At 23.8% G+C, this 12,722-nt stretch overlaps 1 protein-coding gene across 1 annotated transcript; it reads left to right on the top strand.

The window, feature by feature from the left end:
• Nucleotides 1-11,731: 11,731 nt before the first annotated feature.
• Nucleotides 11,732-12,301, top strand: OCT59_023046 (uncharacterized protein; the record flags this gene model as incomplete). The annotated part of the gene is made up of 2 exons (XM_066150518.1): nt 11,732-11,863; nt 11,915-12,301. 2 exons carry the CDS (start codon nt 11,732-11,734, stop codon nt 12,299-12,301), a joined length of 519 nt encoding a protein of 172 aa, XP_066006542.1.
• Between the last annotated feature and the right edge of the window lie 421 nt (nt 12,302-12,722).

Below are 12,722 nucleotides of genomic sequence, written 5' to 3'. Positions count from 1 at the left end.
AGTAAAATTCGATCACTTATTCTTTTTCTGTTTGGTAATTTCAAAGCTGGTGCAATAAAAGTAAAAACATTCTTTGTTTATTAATTTTTAAAGAAAGTAAAAGACAACCCATTTGAAACTTGCATTTGTAAAAGTAAAGTTTCAAAGTATGGTTTATTCCTCTTTGTTAATGGTCATGATACATAATTTATAATCACAGGTCAAAAAGTGAGAAATCAGGCACCAATCAGTGCCTGATTGGCATTTTTGCTAAATACCGTCACTAATCAGGCAGTTTGCTAACTTTTGATCCAGTGATCAGAAAAGGATAAAATATAGCTCATTGGAATCGTCTCAATATGACGAATCTAATGGTAATAAAATTGCATTTTTAGGATTAATACTTGATAAGAAATTAAGTAAAATATAAAAATAAAAATGTATCATTTATATTTTATTTAATTTTTTATTAACTATTAATTCTAAAGATGCAATTTTACTACCATTAGATTCGTCTTATTGAGACGATTCCAATGAGCTATATTTCATTCTTTTCTGATTACTGGATCAAAAGTTAGCAAACTGCCTGATTGGTGACGGTATTTGGTGAAAATGCCAATCAGTCACCAATCAGTCACCAATCAGATACCTGATTGGTGACCGATTGGTGACTGATTGATGCCTGATTTTTCACTTTTTGACCTGTGAATATGAGATTGAGTGGTAATAGTAGGTTTTGGTAGTTTCACTACATCTTCCTCCTCCTCTTCCTCCTCCTTCTTATCACATTCTGAATCTTAATAATTTATAATGTTAGAATTAAAGAATATTAAAATTAAAGAATATTAAATATTTTTAGCAAAAATTATTAAATTTTCAATACCTGACTTATCAGTTACATTTACATTTTTTTCTCTATTAATTTTCCGTTTTTTAGTTACTTTTTTGGTATCTTCTGGAACACTTCACGCTAAAATTTCATTCCTTTCACTTTCTGACACTTGATTATTAAAATTTTCACATTTTATAAAATGTCCTCAGCAAAGTTTGGCTTTATTTGAAACAAAGCAACTAATTTTCATTGAAGCAACAGAAAATGTATATTCTTTTATACAAAAATTACAAACTGCTTGCTTATTGACTGTTTTCTTTGGTGGATCAATTAATGTAAAAAACTCTCTAAAGTTATGTGATCCTTTACCCATATTTGCAAATTTTGTATTGAAAAAGTATTAACGTGACTTTTGAAAGACATTATATCAAATAAATTTACTTAAAATGAATTTTGTATGAGCTGTTTTTACTATAAAAAGTAAAAATTTCTCGTGTTTAAAATCAAGATTTATCAAAAAGATTATCGCATTGCACAAATTTTATTGGTTTGTATAAATAACTCTCTCAAATGATATTAAATAACATCAAATAACTTCAAATGGCCTCAAATGACAAGGTCATTCAAGGTTATTTGTCATTTGCGAAATAACTTGTTTTGAATAACCTAAATGACAAGGTCATTTGAAGGTTATTTGGAGGTCATTTCAAAATGGTCAAATGACCTGGTCATTTGCCATTACTGAATCTGAATCAAAAGTTAAAAAAATGTTTCGCAACATTTTTTTAAAGATTTATTTAATAAAAAATGTTGTGAAATATTTTTTATTTCAATTTAAATGAAAAAAACTATTGCGAAACAGTTTTTTAATGAATTTAATAAAAACCATTGTGAAACAGTTTATTTAACTAAAAAGAACCATTTCGCAACAGTTTTTTAAATTGTTTTAATATAAACTGTTGCGAAATGGTTTATTTAATTAAAAAGAATCATTTCACAACGGTTTTTTAAAATATTTTAATATAAACTGTTGCAAAACAGTTTATTTAACTAAAAAAACTGTTTTGCGATAATTTTTTAAATTATTTGAATAAAAACTGTTGTGAAATGGTTTATTTAACTAAAAGGGACTGTTGCGAAATAGTTTATTTAACTAAAAAGAACTATTGTAAAATGGTTTATTTAACTAAAAAGAATCATTTTGCAACGGTTTATTTAACTAAAAAGTAAAGATGTGTTCACAATACCCTAATTGCAGATTAATTGCAATTTGCAATATTGCAGAATATTGCAGATTTTGAAGAATAATTATTCACAAATCTGCAATCGCAAATAATCTGCAAATTTACAAATAATCTGCAAATTCGCAAATAATTCAAAATATACACGCTGCCTTAACTAAAGTTTCATGTCAAAAATAAAGAGTTTTGATGTCAAAGTATATCAATACCAAAAAAAGCCAAAATTGTTAAAAATTATGATTGACTGTAGATCATCTTCATATGATCATTTTTTTTTGTAAAATATTCCTACTGAAGTGAAAAAAAAAAATTTCTCACCAGAATACGGAAATATTATTTCCAAAATCCAATTAAAATAATAATAATATATCAGATTATTCAGCTATAATCAATATATTATTTTAATAATTATATATATCATTGTATCAAACTCATTCTATCAAACGTATTATAATATACAATTACGTATCAAAACAATCACGTTATCAAATGTTATTATTTGATCAATTAAATAAATATCAGTTTTTACAGTTTTTAGTACCCCAATTGCTTTCTTTCCTCTTCATTTTAAAAATAAAAAATAAAGTATCAGCTTTTAAAATATTGAATAAATATATTAGAAATGTCAAAAACATCCTGTTCAGTTTTTAATTTAAAAATTTGTGGGAAAAAAGTTTATTTACCTGACGATAATGAAAGCTTAATTTCAACAGCACTTTCTCTTGTTTGGACAAAGACAAATAAAAAAATTGATTCGTGTACTTTTGAGCAAAATAGAGTAAGAATGTCATATAAAAAAAATGAAGGTCGTATATATTTTGATCTGGAGAAATCATTATCAAATTTTACATTTATCGATAATTAGTAACTTTTTATATCTTAAGATAGTATTAAATAAATTTATTATTGCATATAAATAATTTCATTTATATTTTTAAAATATATCTTTAAAATAATATTAAAATCAATACAAAAAAATTTCATTATTGTAAAATCATTGTGAAAATATTTCATAGATATATTTCACTGGTAAAAAAATGGTCTATCCTACACATATCCTACACATATCTTACACATATCGGGTACTTAAAATGTAGAAAATCATACACAAATAATACACATATCAAATACACATATCGGGTACATATATATAGTATACCTATCAGGTACCTGATATATGTATGATATATATATTAGTACCCGATATGTGTATGATATGTGTATTATTTGTGTATGATTTTCTACATTTTAAGTACCCAATATGTGTAAGATATGTGTAAGATAAATCATTTTTTTACCAGTGTTTTTAAGAAAATTGCTAAAGCTTACTAGCGGTGATTGTCACCATACTAGTATTAAAATGCACTTTTGGCCTGAATTAACATTTAATAAAATACTGACTGGTATTACATCATAAATTCATCACTGGTGATCATCACTAGTCACTACTGATAATATTTAGCGATACCCTATTTTGAAATTATATTTATAAATTCTATTAAGTAATTTTATTATTGCAAAGATATTTCATATATAGTATTTCATTTATATTTTTAAAATATATCTGTAAACTCTTTTAGAATAATATTAACAATACAAAATAAATTTATTATTACAAAATTATTGCAAAAATATTTTGTATATAGCATATTAATTATATTTTTAAATTATATTCATAAATCCTTTTAAAACAATTTCAAAATAAATTCAAATCTCATAAAACTATTTCAATATAATAAAAGTATTATAAAATTATTATAAAACTAATTTAAAAAAAGTAGCATTTTTAGTAAAATATAACTTCAAAAATTATTAGATAGTTGTAATATTAGCTGCTCTTCAAGTTTACTTAGAGTGACAAAAGCAATTTTAAATATCATTATTGACTTATTTAACAAAAATTTTTCTTTTATAAAATCCATTTTTGGAAATAATTGACAAAGACGATAAAATCAATCATTTATATTTAAAATCAAAATCGGCATTTATAATCTTCTTCCAAATCCTAATTAAACTTACAGAGTAGGTAAAATTACATCTACAATATAAATTTAAAATCTTTATGTCAAAGAAAAAATCTTTAATGATATTTTTTAAAAATTTTTTGCGTTATAAACCTGGCATACAAAAAAAGGAGTGCTTTTTTTACTACAGATTTTTTGGTATTTATTTTTTGGCATTATTCTTAACAATATTTGAGTATTTTAAATTAAATCTAATCCACCAATATTTTATAAATGTAATTTAATTTTCTATTATATTTTTAGTTCTAAAGTAAATAATTATTGCTAATTTTTTCAAAAGATAATGTAAATGTTTATAACTTCAAAAAATATCAAATGTAGCTTTGAGTCTCAGATTTACTATACAATTTATACAATATAAGTTGAATTTATTTTGAATATATAACATGCATTTTTATCACGTGAATAATTTTTCAGTTTTTTTTGCAATACACTGTATATCAAAAGTAAAACCTTCGAAAAAAATATTTTTTATTAATTTAATATTAATAATGTTTGTATTTCTTTTATTTTAGAATTTTGAGTTTCCATTTAAAAAACTTCAAAGGTAAATACTTTGAAGTTCCTTTTTTTTACTTTCTTTAACTTTTCTTTTATATTTAGATCCTGAGTTGTTGAATTATATATTTTGAGATTACTTGCTTTAAAATTTTTTTTCATTTGTAGGTTTTTGTTATTTGTTGGAATTGAATTAACTAGAATAATGTTTAAACTATTAACAATGTATGAATTTGAAGTAAAGAAGACAACAAAACTTTTTTTTTTTTCTTTTTGATAACTTTTAATATGTATTAAATTTCATGTAATTTTTTTTTTAATTTTGTAAATATTACTTGTTATTAAATATAGTTTAATAAAAAGATTTTAGTTTATAAATAAATTAATTAATGTAGTGTTCAATAATAAATTTTTTTGATATTCTGAAGAATTTTACAGATTTATTTTTAAAATTCTGTGCAGATTTTTTTAACACTTACAAATCTACACAGATTTTATTAAAATTTTTCTCTAATGTATATTGACAGGGTAGCAAATTTGCACAAAAATTTAGATCAGAGATTTTTGCAGATTTTTACCTTAAAAAATTTACTGATGTTACTAACCATTTCTTTTTTTTTTTTTATAGATTCAATGGATTTCCAATGAATAAATGAATTAAGATTTGTAAATATGAATCTTAGTTTTTTTTATTTATTTTTTTTGTAATATTATGAATAGTTCTTATGATTGTTCTTTATTTTTTAGTAGGTATCTAAGTTCAGAAGAACAGAAAAGAATCAAAATTCGCAAGTATATATGAATTTAGTTTTGTTTTTTTTAAAAAAAAATATTATAAACAGTTACTAATAACTGAATCATTCTTTTCTTTTTTTAAATTTAGATGGACTTTCAAATTCTGAAAAGTGGAAAAATCAAGATTTATAAATAAGTACGAACTTTAGTTTATTTTTTTTATTTTTTTAAAAATATTATGAACAGAGGACCCCGGACATCACATATATAACTCATAACTGATCTGCATGAATTTAGCACTTTTTGCTCCTGCTAAAATAGACCTAATTTGCTAAAAATCAAATTATCACATTTTAAATCTATACTAATTTGCTAAAACTCAAAATATGAGTGTAACTTTTTAGCAAATTGGCCTAAATTTCAAAAAAAAATCAAGTTTTTTGTGATTATCTCGGCATCCAGTGGTCCAATTTATGCGAACTTTTTTTTGTTTTGTAGCCCTCATCGAGCTCTACAAATTAAAAAAAAATCCGCATGAATCGGATCACTGGATGCCGAGATAATCGCAAAAAACTGAAAATAAAAAAAATGTTGCGAAACTAATTGGACGGTTTTTGGCCTGCATTATGCTTAATTTTGGCCTGCATTATACTTAATTTTGGCCAAAATATAACCCGGACCCCGAAACTAATATTTTTAAAAATACTAGTGTTCACCTGTTGTCTACGACAACAGTTAATATGTAATTCCGGCCAGAATTAAAAGATCTGCAAAGAATTTCCTTTTTTGTAAATTTGAGCAACACAATTTTTTTAATTTCTCTGAAAAGTAACAGAAGACAAAATTTCCTTTTTTGGAAATTTGCGTAACCGACAATTTCCTTTTATGGAATCCGGTGTAACCCAAAATTTCAGTTTTTCGCCAGAAATAAAATTGCCTTTTTTGGTCTTGTGTAACATTGGTGGCGAATAGGAGTATGGTTACACAATTCAAATGACTTATTTATATGGTTAATCTAAACATAACGCCCACGTGATTGCAGTGTTTTTTAATAGATAGATTATCAATAAAAGTTAAAAAAAAAGGATAAGTTAAATTCAAAAAAAAGTACCAATTTGCTCAAATATAAAATATAACTTTGTAAAATCAATACAATTTGCTAAAACTCATAATTATGACTATTAATTAATTTTCAATCAATTTGCTCTATTTAAAATTATGAGTTTAACCTAATTTTGATTGAATTTGCTAAAACTCAAATGTGAGTTATATATGTGATGTCTGGGGTCCTATGAACAGTTATTAATTACAGTCGCCACTGGATATAACGAACCTGCCATTCCAAGCATTTTGGTTCAGTATATGGTGAATTTGATATATGATATTCATATTATATACCGAACTGTTTGGTATATGAATTTTATCCAATTAAATTATAGCAGCATATACTGTAATATTTAAAGTTCAGATGATTACATGACTTTATACTATAATAGATAACACTATGTTTTATTTAAAATTTATGTGTTCATCAATTTTTTAAGTATTTACCAGCTATTTAAATGAAAATTTTATCTGATACTAGCAGAAATAATTTTTCCGGTAGTCCATTCTTTTATATTACTAATTAAAGTCACGTGATAGTCAGTTTGGTATACTAAATATGTAATTAATATACTTGGACCGGCTAAAATAAATTCAGATGCGATATATAGTAATTTATTATATGATTTCGTTATATCCAGTGCAATTAATTATAAAAAAATCAGTTCTGTAAAACTTGGTTCAATACAACAAGTTTTCAGTACAAACAGGTTCGTTATAACCAGTGGTGACTATACTATTCTTTTATTTTTTTTAGGCTTTGGGTGAACTTCTAACCTTCAGAAAAAGAGAAACTAAAATTTATAAATACATCTTAGTTTATTTTTTATTATTTTTTTTAATATTATAGAATAGTTACTAACTGTTTTTTTCTTTTTTTTAAATTCAGATGGACTTTTAAAGATTAGAAAAAGGAAAACTAAGGTTTGTAAGTATTATTTATAAACTTTAGATTTTTTTTTTAATATTATAAATAATTTCTAACCATTTTTTTTTTTATTTTTTATAGAAAAAAACTAAAGATTTATAAATAGAATCTTAGTTTTTTTTTTTAATAATATAAAATGGTTATTAATTGTTCTTTTTTTAAAAAAAAGTTTTAGATAGATTTCTAAAGAACAATTAAAGATTTATATACAGTCAAATCTTTATATAATGATATGTCAGAACTCATAAGAAAAAATTTAAAAAATATCGTTATATCAAATTATACTGATATTTATTATACTTGTGTCCAAAATTATTTTAGTATTACGGAAATACGTAATTACATAATTCTGAAATTATTAAGTAATTCATTAGAAAAACTCCGTATTCCGTAATTAATTTTGGACTCTGTAATTAATTTCGTATTACGAAAATATTTGGCCAGAATTAGCCTTAATTTTGGCCAATTTATATATATAAACTTTAATAAATAATAACTCGGCACCCAGTAATTCGTTTTGAATGATCTTACTACCATTTGATTCGTCTCGATAAGGCGATTCTAATGGTAGTAAGATCATTTAAATCCAATTACTAGATCGCATTCCAATACCAATAACTTTTAAATATTTATAGTATAATAGCTCCGTCAATTTCAATGCTAGAAAGATGATCTTACCGCCATTAGAATCGTCTCATCATGACGAATCAAATGGTGGTAAATTCATTCAAATCTAATCACTAGATCGTACTTTGACACCAAAATTCATTAAATGTTTATAGTAAATTAACTCCATCAATATCGGTGCTATAGAAATGAAACATATATCATTAGATTCGTCTCGATGAGACGAATCGAATGGTAGTAAGATCATCGAAATCTGATCACTAGATTCCGATATATTCGCAATTTCGCACTATTATGCAAATTTCAGAATTTCAGAATACGTAATTAATTTCGTAATACTTAATTAATTACGTAATTATGTAATTAATTACAATTTCATAATTTCGGATTTGCCAATTGAATTTCGGAAATAACTATAATATTTATATGTCCTCACATATAGGAATGTAAAATTTTATCAGTATATTAATTGCCGATTCACCACTCAGCAATACAAAATGATCAGCAATCTATAATTAATCTCATCGGACATTTCTATATTAAATACTATTGCTTTTGAATGGTGTTTGTACAAGTTTGAAAATGTTTTGTTGCAATATAAATGCCCTAAAAATACATTAAAAAAAGGTGTTACATTACTTAAGTATAGTTTTATAAAACTGGTAAAACTAAAACATTGCCAAAAAAAAAAAAAATTTATTTTATTTTATTTTTTTTTAAACATTATTTTGTTAATCTAAGCAAGAATATACCATATATTATATAATAATACAAAAAAACCTTGTAAAATTTGCAAAATTTGCGAATAATTGGTGTAAAGTTACCTAAAATATGAGCTGGAATGGTGACTTCCTCCAAAGTAAACTCTTTAAATTTTATAGCAAACGAAAAAAATTTTTTTTTTTTGTGACATATTCACGTTTTGCATTATTGATTGGTAAAGTATGGTTACATTAAGCATGACTTATGTAGGACAAAATCGAAGTTGAAATGTGCCAATCAACGTCATTCATATAAGAACTTGTGACGGATCTACTAATCAATTTTGTATCATTGAATAGCAGATTGGCAATTAAGTTTTTAATAATATATCGGTATATTGAATATCGGTATATCGAATTCTGACTATATATGAATATATAAATTATATAATTGTAGAATTGTAGTAGTGTTTGGAATCGAATATATTCGAATATACTCGAGTATTCATTTAAATTTATAAAGTGTATTCGAATAATATTTGAATAAGTTAAATTTCCTTTTATAGTAATGATTTACATAATTTTTAGCCTGAATTATGATTTTAACTCAGTTAAATTTAAGGATTTAATGTCCAATTAGAATTTTAACTATACTATATCTGGCTAAATGAATACTCGAATAACCACTATGCTTATTCGAATACTCAAATATACTCGAGTTATTTGAATAACTGTTACATGATTCCAAACACTAAATTGTAGATTACACAATTTAATTTTAAATTAGTAATATTTATTTTGTAAATTATATAGATATTAATAATAATAATATAATTATAAAGTATTTAAGCATTTAATAAATACATTTATTTAATTATTTTGATAATTGCATCCTAATATTGGTTAATTTAAACCTAAATAATAGTTGAATAATTAGTTCAAATTTAGGATGATTGGCATTCGAAAATATCAACCTCAATTTAACATAGATCTGATCACCATTCGACCTATATTTGATCAGGTTGAATTATTTTATTTAGCTAGTGTATATAAATTAAAAATTTTTTTAAATAAATAAATACAGTCAGACCTCTATGTACCGATATCCTATGTACCAATAATTGCCTGTATCGATAAATTTTCTATGTCCCATTTCACAATTAATAAAAAAATCTCGTTGTACCGATATTATATATGGTTTCACGATGTAACATGTACTGATACTTTTCTTTGCCCCTTTATAATTAATACATAGTAAGATGTACCGATACTTTAGATTACATTGGTATTAATTCGGGTCAATTTAGCTGGAGTTAACATAAAGGTTCCATCCAAATCACATGACATTTTAATATATTAGCTATCCGGAGTTTACATAATGCTGGCAAGAATTGGATTTTGGCCTGCATTATGATTCACTGATGACGGTTATGTACCGATAATTTGATATACCGATAATTTTCCCTAAAACAACAGTATCGGTACATAGAGGTCCGACTGTATAAGTAAATTTATTTTTATTTTAAGTAAATTTACTATATTTTACTTTTCAAATTATAAATTATTAAAATAATCCTAATTCATTTTTATTATTTTAGTTCTAACATTTTGGCACTTACAATTATTTGGTATTTACATAAAAATTTGCATTTCCAGTTGGATGTATCAAATTTTTCTATTGTAAATTAGATATACTTTTTATTAAAATACAAACTTATTCTCATATTATTATAAGTAGAGTTTCTCAAAATTGAATTGAATCAAATATGAAACTAATTTGAATTTGCCGAATTAAATTAAATTCAAATCAAATTCAAATCAAATATCAAATATTTGTTAAATTGACTAATAAAATTAAAGAATTTTCAATCAAATTCAAATTAAATGTCAAATATTAAATCAAATTATAGAACTTTAATTATAAGGTCAATATAGTAAAGTTTTTTTGTTTATCAAATACCAGTCATGTCACAGATTGGCATAAAAACTTTTTTAGGACCCTGAACAATATATATATAGGTCAGATGAAAAATTCAAATTTACTAAAGTCAATAAGCAAGTATTTTTCATGTCTGCTAAGCAAACTTTTATCTAACCCATAAATTTTTTACACTGCTAAGCAACTTATTTTATGACATATATATATTTATATATAATTTTTTTTATAAAATATGTATATAAAAAAAACTAAAAAAACAAAAATTTTTGAAATAATGTATGGATAAAGCTATTATTATTTTTTTGTAATATTACAACTTATAAATGTTTCTTATTAATATTTTGTATATCTGTTCTGTGACTTCAGAGTGTAATTTAGGCACTTTAGTCAAAGGAAACATCCAAAACCTTCTAAGTAAAGTTGTTTAGCAGGTTCGAATCTACTTATATATAAATTTTTATCATGATTGAATAGATATTTATGGATTTATTCATGTTTTTTTGTAATGCCACTAATACGTGGAATTTTTATTTTTAAAATTTACTGTAAAATTTGTCAAAAAAATATTTTTAAAAAATTTTCTAAGTAAAAATGAAATAACTTTTATTGATTATTACAAAAATTATAGTGTAAAATTATAAAAAATCAGAAAACCACTTATTTTTCTCTTCCCACCCACCTGTTGCTTTCATTTTTAATATATATTTTTTAAATGTTACATAAATGCGTATATGATTTATAATTTTAATATTATGCAGATGCGTATTTATTTTATCAAAACACATTACACGATCACGTCTAAAAATGTTTTCTGTATTACGTATACAATTAACTTAATCTTTGTATTAAAAATAGTAAATTTTTTTTACACAAACATGTTTATAATTTTATTTACATATTTTATTAGATTTTTTTAATGTGAAAAATGTAAAATATATATTATATTACCATAAAATCTTGAATTTAAGCACCCCCTTTTTGCAGTCATGTGATAGACAAAATTGGTAATGGTGCTTAATTTTGATTTTACTATTAATTTTTTTAATCAATATACATCAACATACATCTTACCCCTATTTCTTTCAAAAATTCTTCACACGTTTTGACAATATTTTTAGTAAAAATGACACATAAAAAAGTGGGTGTAAGACAATGTACATCATATTCACTTGAAGAAAAATTAATAGTAGTTAAGTATGTCCAAGAAAATGAAAGAAATGCTGCAGCAAAGCATTTTAATTTAGACGTACCTATGGTAGGAAGATGAATAAGACAAAGTTCTAAATGGGAAGAGGAAAATAAAAAGAAAAAACATTCTGAAACTTCAGGAAGAAAAGCCTTTTATCTTAAAGCAGAAAAGATTTTATACAGTTGGATAATAGAACAGCGGAAAAAAGGGTTTGCTATTAATTATATCTCCATAAGATTACAAATGTGTAAAATTCTTAAAGAATCTTCAATTCAAGCATTATATTCAGTGGGAGAGTACGAATTCCAAAGGAATCTTTCTTGGATTAATTCTTTTATAAAACGATTTGGATTGTCATTAAGGAGAAAAACTAAAATTTCTCAAAAATTGCCTGAAGATTTAGAAGAAAAATTAGATGAATTTAGACGATATATTATAAGACTGAAAACACTATATAATTTTGATTTGAATAGTATTTTTAATATGGATGAAACTCCTGTGTGATTTGATATGGCAGGAAATATAACTGTTAATAATAAGGGTGATAAAACAGTGCATATTTATACTACTGGAAATGATAAAAATCATTTTACCGTAGTTCTAACTTGTTCTGCAGGTAAAAAGTTTTATTTTTTTATTTTTTTATATTTACTTTAATTATTTTATATATCAATTAATAAGTTCATTGTATTTATTTATAGATGGAACAAAATATCCACCAATATGTATTTTTAAAGGTAAACAACTTCCAAGAGGTGAAGTTATTCTAAAAGATGTTATTTATTAGTTTTAAGATAAAGGTTGGATGACTTTAGACTTAATGAAGAATTACATTAATTTTTTATTTAAAATTCAAATGTCTGAAAATTTGTCAAAAGAACCTGCTATGATGTTATATGATTCTTTTCGTGATCACTTGGAAGAA

This window comes from Rhizophagus irregularis, chromosome 32, assembly GCF_026210795.1.
Source record: "Rhizophagus irregularis chromosome 32, complete sequence".
Classification (NCBI taxonomy): domain Eukaryota; kingdom Fungi; phylum Glomeromycota; class Glomeromycetes; order Glomerales; family Glomeraceae; genus Rhizophagus; species Rhizophagus irregularis.
The sequence above is the reverse complement of the archived record's forward strand: the minus strand, read 5'-3'. Positions and strand labels throughout refer to the sequence as shown.